This window comes from Lynx rufus, unplaced genomic scaffold (genome assembly GCF_022079265.1).
Source record: "Lynx rufus isolate CCGP_SWC_20201006 ecotype Redwood Valley unplaced genomic scaffold, mLynRuf1.p SCAF_24, whole genome shotgun sequence".
Classification (NCBI taxonomy): Eukaryota; Metazoa; Chordata; class Mammalia; order Carnivora; family Felidae; genus Lynx; species Lynx rufus.
The window spans coordinates 8,566,695-8,582,918 of NW_025814839.1; the positions used below are offsets into that span (position 1 = coordinate 8,566,695).

Consider the following 16,224-nt stretch of genomic DNA (forward strand, 5'->3'; position numbering starts at 1 on the left):
GCACCCAAAGCCCGGGTTCCCACACATGGAGGGGCCTCAGAATCCCCTGAGGGCTTTCTAAAACACAAACCGGGGTTCTCGCTCCAGAGTTTCAGAGTCAGCAGGTGTGGGGTGGCCTGAGAATGTGCATTTGCCCTCCTCCCTCTCCCCTCCCCCCACATTGTGGGAAAGCCAGCGTCAAACGAAGCCTGACACCCCTGCCCGCCCCTTGCCCACAGGATGGAGGCTGCTTACTCATCAGTGTCTTTTTTGCTCTCCTCAATGAAGGCAATGGATTCAGATCTAAGGCGGTTGGTCACTTCATATGTTCGCAGGGTGACCCCGAAAATATCCTCATGGTACCGGTTGTCATCCTGGGGGACAGAAACAGCCCTCAAATGCCAGCCAAAGGCGGGAAAGGGACAGGCAACGCTGAAACCCTGGAATGGAATATCCCTAAAGAAGTCGGTTCCTGGGGCGCCTGGGTGGCGCAGTCGGTTAAGTGTCCGACTTCAGCCAGGTCACGATCTCGCAGTCCGTGAGTTCGAGCCCCGCGTCAGGCTCTGGGCTGATGGCTCGGAGCCTGGAGCCTGTTTCCGATTCTGTGTCTCCCTCTCTCTCTGCCCCTCCCCCGTTCATGCTCTGTCTCTCTCTGTCCCAAAAATAAATAAACGTTGAAAAAAAAAAATTAAAAAAAAAAAAAAAAAAGAAGTCAGTTCCTAAAGAAACAAGGTGTAACCCAGCGCCCCCTGGAGGATCTCTGGCCTCCAGGGCTGCGTTTCACAAGACCCTGGGCTCTCCAGCGCAGAGCAGAGCCATCTCTCCAGCCCGGGGACAAAGAACATTTCGCTTTGCATCCAGAAACAGAGCTGCCGATTCTGAGGACAGACGGAGTGAGGAGGTCAAAGGGAAACCTCGCTCCCCTTCTCTCCCTCCTCCTGTTCCTGCAAAGTTCAGCTCTGGGCGTGGCTGGGTGGAGTGTGAAAGGCATCACAGCCCAAAGAAGCCAGCAGAGATGGGAGAAGAGAAAAGTGCCCGTTTAGCACTCAGGGAACACTGCACAGCCACCAGAGTGGAGACTTGGCGGGCACACATGAGTTTATCCAAAGACGGGCATCTTTGCGCAGAAATAAACAACCAAAAAAGAGGAATCTCCTCTGGGGATTCAAGAAACAGCACAAGTGATGACTGATCTCTGGCGTCTAAGAGTTTCTGGAGAAAGTGGGAGCTCCTTCAGCAAACTGAGGGGCAGGCAGCAAGAACATCCTCCCAGGGCCGTGTCCTTGAGGATTCAACAAGGGGAAAGTGTGCCCCACTGCTGAGGCAGGGCACTGGTTGGGGGAACAACGCGGAATCACAGTGAAGCACAACGAGGCACAGAGTTCAGTTGTGGCACCCTTCGGTCCTGAAGGAAGTTGCACATTAGTAGAATGGGTTCACCTTTAGTTGGGGTAGTCTTTGAACCTTATTCTGCAGAGGTCCGGGAATCTATGACAGTGTCTCCAAGGCTCATACCAAAGAGATTGAGCGATAGGAGCTCTCTGCCGCTCCCTTTGGATCTGTGGCATTTCTACCAGAAAGTTCTTTTCTTTTTCTTCTTCTTCTCCTCCTTCTTCTTCTTTTTTTAACCACCTGGGGTTTAGCATTAGATTTAGGGCAAGACTTCTTGTGCAAAAAAATGTTTAATGCTCATTTAGGGAAGAAGGGGGAAGGATGGGATCATCTCTGGAGCTTTGTGGAGGCATGGGACTCGGTTCCTCCTATTTGGGGCAGCGGGTCACTCAATCAGGACTCTGCTTGCTGGGCTGCTTCTAGCCTCTGTGCAAATTAGGTGAAAGTACCCCTCTTTCTGGGGTAGACACAGTTCCGTGCCAAGGTACGTGGCTCTGTGCAAACACAGGGTGGCTGGCCTTAGACAAACTTTTTTTGGTGCAGTGTTCAACCTGCACCACCACGCAGGGCAGTGCTGCAGCGTGGTTCTGGGGGCAGGAGAAGTTGGGTGTGGACGGTTTCTATCGAGCCACCCAGCAGCCCACTCACTTGTTATTTTCACACAGCACTGCCGCCATCCCTATTTAATACCTGCGCCTGCACTGACCCAGCGCCCAGTCACCCCTTCCTTCTCTCTCAACTATGGTCTGGGGCCACCAGTATCCTCCACCTTGAGCCACACATGGGAAAAAGGAGCAGCCGGGGATGTCATCAAGGCTCCCCCGATCACTGAGACAGGAGGAGACGGGAACTGGATGCCAGGAAAGGGATCCAAGAAGCCGGCCTGTCACTCACCCTCAGCCTGCTGATGAACACGCCGGCATCCTCCGCTGAGAGTTTCCCTTGCTGGGTCATGATGCGCTGGATGGCTTTGAGGACATCGGCGGCCATGGTGACGTCCCCGCAGACGTAAATGTGGCCCCCTTGCTCCTTCAGGGCTCGGTACACGGGTTCTGCCAAGTGCTCCTGCAGGATGTCCTGAACGTACTTCTGCGGGGAGGGGGAAGAGCCATGGGGAGGAGCTGGGGTCCGGTGCAGCTCATTCCCCCAGGGGAGCGGAGCCGGACACCCGTGACCCCAGGGGACCGGGAGGAGTAAGAGAGCGAAAGCCAAGCCAAGGGTGTGTGAATGGGGCTCAGCTGTGCTAAGGACCCTCTGGGGGGAGGACACACCCCAGCGCCACCCCCTGGAGCGGCACAGAGCAGGGCACTATCTACCTGCTCCCCTCTGCAACGGCCAGCGGTCACCCACGGGGTGGGAACGCCTGTTCTCCGCGAGGTGCGGGTTTCGCGCCTGCGGTCATCCTGGGCTGGGGTCCCGGGGAGGCCCCCCGGCCAGACAGCAAGAGGCGGGAGGGGCGAGGGGCTCTCAGTTCACACCCGCACAAACCCAGCACACGGGTTGTCAAACAGCCGCTGCCCGGACCCTCTGAGTGCCCACCCCACCCCAGCTGCCCTGGGCCCTTTCCGGGGACCGCCCCCTGGGTCTCCCCAAGACCCAGCAGGAGCGTGCTCCAGTCCGGTGGCCTGTGACCATTCTGACGGGTAGTGCCTCTAATGGACTGTTAAATGTGTTTTTCGGTTTTTTATTATTCATATTTTTAAGTATTTTTTTTATTCTGGTAAAATACACACCACATATAATGAACCGCTTAACCCTCTTAAAGTGGACAATTCAGTGGCATTTCGTATACCACAATCTTGGGCCACCATCACTCTGTCTAGTTCTAGAACTTATTCATGACCCCCAAAGGAAACTCTGTGCCCATCGGCAGTCAGCCCCCCGTCCCCGCAGCTCCTGGTAACCGACAAATCCGCTCTCTGTTTCTACGGATTTGGCTGTTCCGGGTATTTCATAGAAGTGGCATCAGAGGATATGGGCTGTTAAATATTTTGAATCGGTATTTTTGTGCTCCTGCTTCCTGAAGTACAGAGCAATGTTCCGCAGGAGAATTCGGGAAAGGTGGGGGTGTCTGCAGGTGTTGGGCTGGGGCGTGGGGACTGTGAACGGGCCGGATGTTACCTTTGGTTTGTCTGGCTCCCGCGAGTAGGCCGTGTAGAGTTCTCTGAAGACGCCCTTGTTCTTGGCCTGTAGGGTTTCCTCCCTGTAGATGTGGTCTATCTTGGATTGCCGGCACCCAAACACCAGGACCATGGGGCAGGGGCTCATTCCTGGGGACCGGGAAGATCTCGTGTCACTGACAGCTCTGAGGCCTGACCTGGGGCTGTGGGTGGTGATGCCAGGGGTGGGGTGCTGAAAGCCTTGGTGTGTACCTTGCGGATACAGGCACACAAGCACGGGGACAGGCTGGGGTACATACACACACGCGCATGCACACACTGAGGGAAGCAGGTACGGTGTGCTCAGGGTCTCAATCCTTCCTTCTGCCCCCACCCCCTGGCTATTTAGCACCCCCCTCCCCCAACTGGGTAGTGCTAGAGGCCTAGACTGTGGAGCCATACTACCTGGGTTCAAATCCCAGCTCGGTGTGATGGTGGGCAGCTTACTTAATGTTCTGGGTGTGTATTTCCCCAGGTGCAAATGGAAATAAAAATAGCATCTTCCAGGGTGACAGAGAAGTAAAACAGGGGAGCCCAGCATGCGGCGAATCCTTTATCGGTATTAGCTATTCCAACCAGAATGACTGGTCTAGGACGGAAGCTTATTATTATTAATATTATTTTTTAACTTGTTTCCCTGTCTTGTTCATCGTTGTGCCTGTGGCACCCACAACAGCGTTTGGCATTTCTTACACGCTCAATAAATCCCCATTTAATGCATACCGCCACTGTGGGTTTCTTGCTCTCTCTCCTCCCAAAGCTGATGTGTTGTGTCTCTCACACAGCAAGGCTTGCCCTCGGGTAACCACCTTTGGGACGATCCCACACCCACACATGCATTTGAGAAGGCTTAAGGTTTATTCTTCCAGGTCTGCGTGACGTTTCAGATGGGTCCTATCTTGACGGTCAAAGAAATGTCCTCTGGGGATGGAATTTCAGGCCCGAGGGTGAACTGGGTTGGGAGAGTTGTTTGGATGTGTCCTTTGGAGTACAACCGTGGACCTCACCTCTGGGTCCGGTCAGTACTATGACCCCCCCCCCCCCGCCCTTCCCCAGGCAGTGATGCAACGGAGAGGTAACGCCATCATTCGTCCGGGTGGCTGGGACACAGGCGGGTCTCCCCGGGTCCAGGCGGGGTGGAAACCCCACGGCTGCTGAACTCTGACCCACCTTTGTGCTGGATATCAAATTGTCGCTGTTGCCAGAAGCTTCGGAAAGGGGCAATGCCAGTGCCTGGGCCGATGAGGATACAGGGCACTTGGGGATTTCGGGGCAGGTGGAAGCTGGGTGCTCTGGGCAAGAAAGAGAGAATCAGAAGGCTGGCTGAGCCCAAGTCTGATCAAGGATGCCTGACCGTCTTGGTAACTCAGTGGGATCGCACTCTTCATGTGGGGTCTGATCAGAGTGGGGGGGGGGTCCCAGAGATTTGGGGAATCCCCCAAACAGGAGGTAGTCTGGCTACGACTCCAATTCCCGATTTTCCTCGTTGCTGGGCTAAGCCGCAAAGGGCAGTGGGATCGATTTAACTCAGGGTTTCCCAACCTCAGCACTCCTGACATTTGGGGCTGCACATTTCTCTGCTGTGGGGGGGCGGGGTGCCCCGTGCGTGGTAGGATATTGAGCAGCACCCCCTGGGCCTCTACCTACTAGATGCCAGGAGCACCCTCTATCTGTGACAAACAAGAGTGTCCACAGAATTTGCCAAATGTGCCCTGGGCGGGGACGGGGGGAGGGGGAGAATCCCCCGCTCTGAGAAGCAGCGATTTAACCACCCGTGGGAGCAGACTACCGTGTGTAAGAGAACCACGGGTGGGGGAGGGTGTTTAAAGTGCCGAATTTTGGGCAATGCAGCAAGTCTGGGCTCAGGATACTGTATTTTTGAAGCACCACGGCGGGGGTTCTCACGCTGATGGCATATGGACCATCCCATGAGCACTCTACTCCCAGCAGCTGAGAAAAACCACTGGTCGAGACCACTGCTCAGGTAGGGAAATTACTGGGTACCAAAGCAGGAACCTAGCGTGGGCTCAGGTATATCCTTTATTGTGAAAACTTTTTAAGTTGTATTTTTTATTTGATTGTGGTAGGAACACTTCAATGAATCCTACCCTCTTAACAAAATTTTTAAGTGCACAGTATAGCACTGTTCACCGTAGGCAGGAATGCCCTTTTAAAGTGAGTTTGGGGGCGCCTGGGTGGCTCAGTCGGTTAAGCGTCCGACTCCGGCTAAGGTCGTGATCTCGCGGTTTTGGGTATGAACCCCGTGTCGGGCTCTGTGCTGACAGCTCGGAGCCTGGAGCTGCTTCGGATTCTGTGTCTCCCTCTCTCTCTCTGCCCCTCCCCCACTCGTGCCCTCTCTCTCTCTCTCTCTCAAAAATAAATAAACCTTAAAAAATAAAAAAAAATAATCAAAGTGAGTTTGGGAGGAACAGCTCTGATCGATGCAGGGTGGGGGTGGGGGGATGGCTTGGATCTTCCCCATCTCCAAGAAAGTGGGAAATGGATAGGGTGGCCGGGAGACATCAGATAGAATTTCCACAAGGTTGCCGATTCCAGGAAAGCGGATATTGCGTTTGCCCGGCCGTCTCCTGCAGCCCCACCATCCAGCCCAGGACATGCACTTGATACATATTTGTTACCTTGACCTGACTTGAACTGGAGGGCTTGCCCAGTTTCTGCTGCGTCGCCCTCCCATGATCCCACTGACTTAACAACTTGGAGTGATTCGGAGTGTTTGCTGATCTCCATTCTGTCTGACTCAGCCATTTCTCTAGAACCCGCGGGGCTGGTCCACCTACCCCACCTCAGGACATCCACATGCAGATTTGGGACAACGGTCATTCCTTTTCAGTTGCCACTCACCCTCTCACGAAACAGGGGACCACTTCGTCAGCCGGTATCCGGTTGAGCCAGGAGGAGCACACGCCGTGGTGAATTGGTCCTTCTCCATCTAGCAGAGGAACCAAGGCGGTCTGGCGCGCCTCCTGTCCCCAAGGTACCCCGTCCCCGGCTTCCCCGCTCCCTCCAGAGCAGAAGGCCCAGAGCCCCATGCCAAGTCTGTGCCTTGGAATTCCTTGTCTGGACATGGTATGGTTGGGGTGAGCTCACGGCTGTGAAACCGCCCAGGGTTCCTGTGGGTAAGGGTGGGTTGGATTCAGATCCTGCCACTGACTGAGGTCACGGTCAGTGTGCTCTGGGTGACCTTCCAGGATGCCGGTCTCAGAGCTCCCCCGGGCACTGTGCATTTTAACTGCTTTATCAAGGAGGGAAAATACAGGAGGAAAACGCTAGGGTATCTGACTGACCTACAGCCAGCTGGACATCACGCAGTAGGGAGCTCCCCGCCCCGAGGGATGGGTGGGGGTGGCTTGTTTGAGTCGCTGCCTTGGTGGGGGGGGGGACGGCGATGAGGAGATGACAGTAAAAGGGCTCTCAGGCTTGGGGAGTAGAGAAGAATTTCAAGCGCACATCCTTCTCGCTTCCTGATTCTGCACCGGGTTGGCTCTGCCTGAAGGGGCGATCCACCTGCCCGGCCCCTTTCCCAGCTCCTGGCCTTGGGGATGGGTCTCCTCCCTGGGGACTTGGGATTTGGCAGACCTGCAGAGGCCCCTGGGGGCAAACGCAGACCCGGAGGCTCTCCCAGTGCCCTTGCCCACCTCGGGTGTGGTAGGAGACAACGGCCACGGTGAGGTGCACCTCGTCAGGGTACATGTCTGGGGAAGAACTGATGGAATAGTATCGAGGCTGCAGCAGGGACAGCTGGGTCAGGAGCAGGGTGGTGGGCATCTGGATGGACGGGAACTCTTCCAGCACCTCCACGATGGTGGGGTTCTTGCCCCATTTCCATTCCTCGTACTCCTGCAAGCCCTGTGCCAAGGAGAGGGACACAGGACTCGCACCCGCCCCGGTACACACTTCCAAAGAGGGCGCCAGGATGTCCAGGGAAGGTAATGAGCCATCATAAATGATGGCTAACATTTATGCAGTAATTACTCCGTGCCAGCTTTTAATTCTTACGACCGTATGAGGCAACGGACAAATATGGACGCCCTTTGGCTTTAAGGCAGTGATTCTGGGTTTTGAATCCAGGTGGGGGGTGGCAGACTTCAGCCCGACAGGGAAATGTGGCTTAACCACCTGTTTCGTAGGAGCCTAGGAGCTAAGAGTTGTTTTTACGTGTTTGAACGGATGGGAGCTGGGGATGAAATCAAAAGAATACTATTTTACGACACGAGAATGTGATATGAAATTCCAATTTCTGCACCCACAAATGAGGTCTGATTGGACCCTGGCCACGCCCACTCACTTAGGTGCTGTCTATGCTGTTGGGCTATAACGGGAGAGTTTACGGGGTTGCGATAGAGACCTCAGGCACCGTGAGCCTAACATACTTCCTACCTGGCTGTCTATGGGAAAAGGTTGCTGACACCCACTTTAGGCCGTGTGGCCCCAGAATCTGTGCTCCCAACTATTATAGGTCCTGCCATATGTAAAGGTCAAGAGAGAAGGACCTGGAAATGGAAGGAGGTGTGACTCGTTGATACAGAACTCAGCTGTGATCTGTGAGTTTGCAGGGCTGGAGACGATGTATCTGCAGAGAGCATAGGTCAAGTTTAAGATGGTGAATGACAGCCCCAAAGGAAAAGGTTAGGGTGTGGAGGACCATGTTCAGGGGCATGTGGACAGCACAGCCCCTCTGGGGCTCTGGAGTTATTTTTCCTACATCTCAGAAGCTGCCCTGGGCATTCCCTTATTGCTTACACGATGCTCAGACTTTGACGAATAAAGCCTATTATAAGTGCATCGTATAACAAAGCTTTCCCCCATGTTCCTAAAGGCGACCCTTGCTCTATTGATAGGGTATGGCACCCTTAAGGACGTGCCCCCCCAGACCTCCAGTCTCACTGATCTCTGGCTTACAAGGGTGCAATTAGCCAAGAGCCTCAGGAACTGCTGTCTGAAATGGACACCCACTAGAAACAGACATGGGTCACCAGTGCTGGTCCTTCCGAAGGCTGCAGCTGCCGTTCTAGATGCTTCCATTCAAACTTCCTTCCCTCTCCTTCACTTGGGGTCAGACTTGTTAGAGGTCTGATGGTTCTCCCAGCCTTACCTGAGTCTTTGCCATTTTTCTCTCACACAGGTGTTTCCCTTGTTAAAAATCCTCCCTCATTTAATCCCGCCTTAGAGTTTGTGCTCTTTGGAAGAAACGGGCTAAGACATACAGTTTATCAAATTCTACTTGAAATCATCCCGTCCGAACAGTGCTGATCTCTGGTCCCTCTTCATAGCAGCCCCTGACTCATCAATTACACCTTTAAATTAAAGTTATGCATGTACACAGCGTAAAAAGTGAAACAATTCTGCAAAGCTTATGATGAAAATTAATGCTCTGACTTCTCCAATCTGTTTCCAACTTTCCAGAGTTAACCCCTTACAACTCTCTATAAATGTTCCTTTTGGTGTTACTTTTCTCACTTCTAAATACAGGCGATCCTCAAACAACACGGGTCCCTCAAACACATTTTCTTTTCTCTAACTTACTTTATCATAAGAATACGGTATAGACTACATATAACATGCAAAATGTGTGTTAATCGACCGTTATTATTCCTGGTAAAGCTTCCAGTCAACCGTAGGCTATATTTGTGGCCATTCTGGGGGAGTCAAAAGTTATATGTGGATTTCTACTACATGGGGGGTGGTTAGCACCCTTAACCCCGGTGTTGTTCAAGGGTCGACTGTAATATGCATTCTTTGAATTAGCCTCTTCCTCTCTGCCCATCATTCAGTGCCCTCTCCTGGACAGCGGAAGAAAGCTAAACCAACGTTGCTTAGTGGAGAGGAGCCCCCACTGGGAGAAGTCTGGGTGGCCCCCCTGGGTAGGATTCTACTGAGCCAGGTTTTGCAGCAGCTTGGGGCAAGGAAGCCCTAGGCTTCAAAGCAAGGATGATAGAAGTGTTTGTTTGATTCATTTTACCATCAGAGGGGCTCCTATATCTTGCAGTCCTACCAATAAGTCCTCTGCTTTGGGAAAGGCCTCTCTCTAAAACAGGGCAAGTGGGATTCTCTATTTCTTTTCCTCCTAAGTATGGGCTCAGATAGAACTCATGGAAACTCAAGAGTTGCGAAGGAAGGAGGAACAAGAGTTAGCACAGCAATTTCTACTAGGCCAGAGAACTCTGAGATTCAAAAGAGTTACCCTCGTTCTGTCAGACCTTAGAATGAAGGGAGATGGTCAGGACTAGCCAATATGGCGGCCGCCTGCAAACAAAAATTGGCAACTCTTGCTCAACCCTGCCACCTGCTGGACAGCTGTGGTTATAGTTCTATAACTCTCCGCCAACTAGGAGGTGAAAGGTGCCCTTGGGGGTTGTACGAGGCCAGGGACCCACCTTGCTGAGGACCAGCAGTCGCTGCTTCTCTTTCTCGCTGGTGGCCAGGGACGCAAACTGCTGCAGCTGCAGTGGCGTGGGCGGCGTGGTGATGTCCAGGTAGTACTTGAAGGCCTGGAAGATGGTGCAGGGCGGGAGGCGGTGCTCATCTGTCCAGTTACTGATGACGCCTATGGAGGTGAGGGGTGGACGGGGGAAGGAGAGTCTGAGCTCCGAGGGCTTAGGTCCAGGCCAGGAAGGCCAGATTTGCTTCTGGGACAGAGGACGGGGCCGGTGAGCCTTGGCTTGCCACCTTCCATGTTCCACATCTACACCCAGGGTTCTGGGGACCACACGATCACCTCATCTATGCAAGGCGCATATGCAAAGTCAACTGAGCAAACCAGTTCAAAAATAAAAAGAATAAACCATTATTAAAATAGCATGAGGCACTCCCATGGCATTCTATGCAGTGAGCCCCCCTACTGAACACAAGCTATGGGTCTATTTTGGCTCTGTCTGCGCTCTCATGGTGCCAGCCTCTCAAACCTCTCAGTGGGATTTCAGTATTTAAAACTGCAAACATACCTAACACTTTCCTAGTGCTTTCTCTAGGCCAAGTGCAATTCTCCAGTAATTCATTTAGTCCTTACAACAATCCTAGGTGATTGGTGCTATTATTATCATCATCCCCGTGTTGCCACTGAGAAAAAAGGAAGAAGCACAGAGAGGTAAAGGGATTTGCCCGAGGCCACACAACTCGTAAGTGTGAAGTCAGGCAGCACTGCTCCAGACCTCGTTCTGACTACTGCACTGTAGGGCGTCTGTGTAATTTGCACCTGATATAGCCCCTAAACACAAGCCTTTACTTTATATCAGGGGTTCAACCCAAGATAAAAAAGGTGCTAGTCCAACACCAAGGAAGAACTTGGCTGGGTAGGATTTATGAAGATAAAGTGTTGTCTCTCCAAAGTGGTATCTTTCTTCTTCTTTTTTTACAATGTTTATTTTGAGCGGGGAAGGAGCAGAGAGAGAGAGAGAGAGAGAGAGAGAGAATCCCAAGCAGGCTCCACGCTGTCAGCACAGAACACGAACCGTGAGATCATGACCTGAGCTGAAATCAGGAGTTGGACACTTAATTGACTGAGCCACCCAGGCGCCCCCAAAGTGGTATCTTTCGGTGGGCTTTTCAGCAGGGCTCTGACCACATGCTACTTCCACATTCTGCTCTGACGGTACACCCTAACTCCTTCGGAAAGGTGATATGTCACCAAATCAGGGGCTGTCACGTAAGGTCACTGTGGTTCCTCGTACCTGAGCCCTAGGCTTACCTGCGCCTACTGAGCTGAAGCACCGAGACCCATTTGCCTTTGAAAGTTCTTCAACAGGAATGTCAAGGATGGTCACCGAAACGACCGGAACCTGATCTAATGAGGCCAGAAACGTGGTTCAACCTCTAGTGGGCCATCGAGCTGCATATAGTGCCTTTTCATTTTAAGAGGAGGGAGGGGCACTCAGCTGCGACTTATTCGGTGGGCAGTGAGGCGGTGGTGATGAAGGCAGGCAGAAGCCCCGCCCCCAGGGATGAGCTATGGGTGTCCTGGTATCATGGACGCTGGTCCATGGACGCGGGCTCAGCCAGTTGGGCCAAGGTTGTTCAGCCATGAGCCCGGGAGGAGTTTTCAGTCTCATAAACTGGAGGTGACAGAGACCCATTCTGCCACCTGGCGTGGTGATGGGGAAGAAGGACAGGTCTTCCCCCCGCCCCCCACGCACTGCCCCTGGAGCCCCCGGGGGAAGGGGAGGAGCCTCGGGAGCAGCCGGGTGGGGTGCCCGGCCCTGGCCATAGTTACCCAAAGCCGTGTTCCTCTCCACCAGCAGTTCCACCTTCACCAGCTGGTTGACTGGGGGAGCATCTTCCAGCCGCTCCATCAGGGCGTTCACGAGGTCCTCGCGGTTGCCAGGGAAGACGCCCAGGTGGTCCCCAGGCTGGTACTGCAGCTCCTGATTCCCATTGGTGTGGAGACGCACGAAGATCGTTGATCGGCTGGAGGGGAAGTGGAGGAACAGTTGGATAAGGGTCACCAGCTACTGCCTTCTCTCCTTGCTCCTTTGTCTCTTCTTGTGGCTGCAATCCCCCTCCTTCCATTCCGCGAGGCCCCAAGTCCTCTGCCCCCATCATTCCACACCACAGATTTCGGCACCCATGAGCTCCGCATTGCAAATCCAGTGGAAAGTTCCGAGCGCTCCTCTTGGTCATGGAAGACGCACTGGGCATATCTGCTCACTTCCTCCTTCTCAACTCCTTTGTCCTGGATTCTAGCACCCCAGGCTCTCCTGATCTTCTCTCCTTGGCGGCTCCTTCTTGTCTCCCCAAACTCTGGGCATGAGAGTACCTCAGGGTTCAGTCCTCAGATTCCTTGCTTTTCTATCTTCCTTCACCTGCCTTTCTCCAAACCACTTACCGCCATCTGCCCTCTAGTAGAGTTTACATCGTCATGTGGTTTGTGGTCTGGCCCCCTGCCTGCCCCCTGGCCTCCAGGGCAATGCAGATTCTAGACGGCAAGGAATCTGTTTTCTCCACTGCTCTATTCCTGGCAAATAGGACCGTGCGTGGCACATCGTTGGTACTCAAGAAATATTTATTAGTTGAAGAGACCTCAGACTCCCAGGGTTAACCAGCCACCATAACAGACTCTGTTCTCAGTACTAATTGGGGTTCTCCCAGGAACCACTACCCCATTGGAGCCAAGGTAGCCGAGTCCCCATTCTGCGTAAGGCCGGCTCTCCTGGGAATCCCAAGCTCCACCCCTCTTCTGTAAGTGGAGGGTCCCCATATTGTCATGGAAATGAGAAACATAATTGGTCTTTGTTATGTGCAAATCCACCAATATAAGTTTGAGAGATCTAAGGAGAAAACGCAGAGAGAAATTTATTTATATCTGTCAGGTACTTCTCTTTTGCATTGGTTTTTGAATTTTAAGGGCAGAAGGCGTATGCCAAGTGAAGGCTTCAAGAATGAATTCACAGACTACGATCATTCTGGTCCTTTACAAAGTTTTAGTACAGATCCACCTGGAAACTTGGGGGCCCCATCACACTTTGAAAATCAGATTCTTCGTACTCTTTGAGTCTGCATTTCGACCTGCTTTTCTTCGTTGCTAATTGGTTCTCAGTTGATAGAGACCCTTTCGTATTCAATGTGAAGTTTCTACATTCTCCACAGAATGTAAATCAACACTTGAATAGATCAATGGGACTCGCTATTTAAAGGAGTCTCTGGCACACCCAAGAAGCCTTTTGTGCTGCAAATAGCCACCATTATTAAAAAGAGTTGTGCTGGCACATTCACTTTTGCAAGTATTTTCTTGAAGCAAGGCACCCCCGTCCTTAGTCTGGTGGGGAAATTGGTGGCTGAAATTGTGAATGGTGCTGTCAGGGTCTGGGGTCCCATTCTCTTTTCCTGGGCAGATTTTGCTATCCCTGGGACACTAATCTTGTCAATTGTAAGGACTCGCTCGACTGATTCTGCTCTGAGTTCATAGGGATTTCTGGTTCCTGGAGAGCAAAGACATCATCACCTCCTGCCAGTTCCACGATCGGAATTAGCAGAGGCTGAGAGCCAGCAGGGGGCGCTGTGGGGCTGCTCATTTCGGAGCCTCTCGCGCCAACCACAGGAAGCCTTTGAAAGGCCCGCAAATCAATTCCCACTTTCTCCTAGATCATCACGATTTCTTTCAGAAGTATATTTGCCTCCGTTCTGGGCGGTACAAAATAGAAATGCGGAGGACCCGTACTTGCTGAGCTGGCTCACGTTCACAGTCATTTCTCCCAAGTCCTCCTGAACGTGACATAAGGTGGTCAGGCCGCCAAGGGGCAGGAATGGGGAGGCAGCTGGCAGGTTAGCTGGGTGGGCCCAGGCTGTGCCCCAGGCTGGGAATTTAACCCCGGGGACTCTGCAAGCCTCTGATCAGGCATGACTTCCTAAGCCCAGCGCTGAATGGCTGCGTGGCCCCAGGACACCCTGATGGGCTGGTCCTTGAGACTTTGTGGGGGAAGCAGATTTCCCCCCAACCCCTTCCCAGTTGCACTAACCTGGAGACCAGTTGTCTTAAATCTCAGTTGGGGGGGGAGGGGTTTGTAAGAATTGTATAGGATTTTGTAAGCTTTTTTTTTTTTTTTTTTTTTTTTTAAAGCTTGGGACACATATGGGCCATTGAGAAGTACAGAGGAAGGGGAGAAAGGGAGGGATGGGAAGGTAGCGGTCATTTGGAGCCTTACCATCCCCTCCTCCAGAGTATCCACTGCTTGTGATTTATATCCACACACAGAAGCATAACACACACGTGTGCTTGGCAGTGGCTCATTGACGGGCTCACAGATGAAACAACAGTCAGCTAACATCCAGCATTAGATGGAAAAAAAAATAGCTACTTTCATTCTTCAGTGTCAAGAGTAAATATTGTAAGTTTCAAGTTTCATTCGCTTAGCAAATTTATACTGAGTGCCGGGCACTGTTCTAGGCACTGGTGAGACAGTGATGGACACACAACAAAGTGTTCTATTCTCATTGAGGAGCAACTTAAAAAGGTCTCAGAGGGGGTTGGTGATGTGGATGGGTGGGTGGTGATGGGCTGGGGGCAGCGGGCCGAGTGACCATCAGATAAGGATGGTCAGGGAGCCCTCTGTGATGTCACATGTCAGCAGAGACCTGAACAAAGAGAAAAAGGCGACATGCAAAGATCTGTTTGGGAAGAGTGTGCATGTGCAAAGGCCCTGGGGTATGAAAAGGTGTGGCACGTTTGGGGAAGGGAAAGAAGGCTGGAGTGTTTGGAGGTGGGAGAAGGAGATCAGAGAGCCGGGCAGAGGCCAGATCACAAAGGCCTCATTATGACCTGTCATGGCAAGAAGTTTGAAGGTCTCCTCAATCCAGTGAGAAGCCACTAAAGGGCTTGAAGCCAGAGGATTCAATTTACGTTTTTAAAAGATTGGTCTGGCTGCTGTTTGGAAACGTATCTTTGAGAGAAAAGCCAAGACACAAGGACACAAATACCATTGATGAACACGGCTTTGCTCCAGGTGGCAGCTGTAGGTCTGAGACGAAGTTGAAAGCCAAGTCCCATAGGACCAGAGGACTGGCTGTGAGCTGGATGTGCAGTGTAAGGGAGGGGCAGGAGGCAAGATGGACGCTTGAGTTTTTGGGTTAAGCCAAATGTCGATGTTCTCTGTCGAAGCGGGAAAGTTGGAGAGAAGCAATTTCATCCGAGGCGAGACACGAATCGAGAGCTCCCCCACCAGGAACTGTCCGTTGTAATGTCCTGCCACCCTCCACGATGCCTCAGTGCTCAGGACCCCTGCCGCACCTTGGCTCCTGCCAGCCTCTGCCTAGACGCTCCTCCTTTGTCCTCATTTCCTCTCTAAAGCCTACCCTGTGTCTTCCTTCCTCCTTCTGACATCTGGGACTTAAGATCACCCAACCCGATTACCCATTACCACTCCATTATATCTGCTTCTCTATTGTTTGCTAATTGGTGTACCTAAAAAGTGTATCTCCTGGCCAGGCAGTAACCGTGGTCATATTTCTCTTTCGATGAGAAAGAGAAATTGCAGGTCACTTTGCCTGCAATTAAGGGTCTGTGGGGCGGAGAAAGATTTGTGATATCTTGCTCATGGCCTCCTGGCCCCAAAACTGTGACTTTGTGCCAACTTGGGGAGGGGGAAAATGGGAGAGAGTATCATACTTTTTGCCTCAATCATCCTTTTAAAAAAAAACCCCAACTTATAAAGCTGGAGATGATAGTAAGCCTGAAAAGAGGTAGTGTTACGGATTGTGCTTCTAAAGACGTAGACACCTGTATACAATCTGATTCCTTTTGTGTTGCTTCATGACTGATTTTAATACTACGTTCCAGGTCCTAACCTTGCTGAAGTATTCTCTCCCTCAGCATAGAGTCGGCTGTCCTTTCCAGAGGTGAGTGGGGGTTATTCTGGGACTCGGTCCAACTTAGCATGCAGAACATTTGCAAAGGACCTTGCTTTTTATGGTTTAGGGAGTAATTTTTGTGATCTGGTTTTTCAGAGCTTGTTGCTAAAGGAAATTTCCAGTGGATTCTCGGTCCCTTCTCCTCTGGGCTACCAAAGTCATCGCTTTCCACAGGGCAGACTGGGAAGCAGGGTGCGTATTTCAGATACAGAGTCCCTCCCTGTATCAGAGATCATTATGCTCCGAATGTAGCATTTAACTAATTATTCAAAGGGATTAATTTCCCAATCCATTTCTTTCATGCTTGAGGAGCTAAGAGAGAACATGAGAGCTCTGG

At 52.1% G+C, this 16,224-nt stretch overlaps 1 protein-coding gene across 1 annotated transcript in view; it reads right to left on the reverse strand.

Annotated features, from left to right (window-relative positions):
* Window positions 1-230: 230 nt before the first annotated feature.
* NOS1 (nitric oxide synthase 1) overlaps window positions 231-16,224 on the reverse strand; it is an 82,817-nt gene continuing 66,823 nt past the window's right edge. Inside the window, exons 21-28 of the mRNA XM_047088501.1 lie at window positions 11,758-11,951; window positions 9,926-10,095; window positions 7,187-7,397; window positions 6,393-6,480; window positions 4,701-4,822; window positions 3,493-3,641; window positions 2,266-2,460; window positions 231-353 (exon numbers count right to left, since the gene is read on the reverse strand). Coding sequence (XP_046944457.1) covers window positions 231-353; window positions 2,266-2,460; window positions 3,493-3,641; window positions 4,701-4,822; window positions 6,393-6,480; window positions 7,187-7,397; window positions 9,926-10,095; window positions 11,758-11,951 — 1,252 coding nt within the window. The remainder of the gene's footprint in view (window positions 354-2,265; window positions 2,461-3,492; window positions 3,642-4,700; window positions 4,823-6,392; window positions 6,481-7,186; window positions 7,398-9,925; window positions 10,096-11,757; window positions 11,952-16,224) is intronic.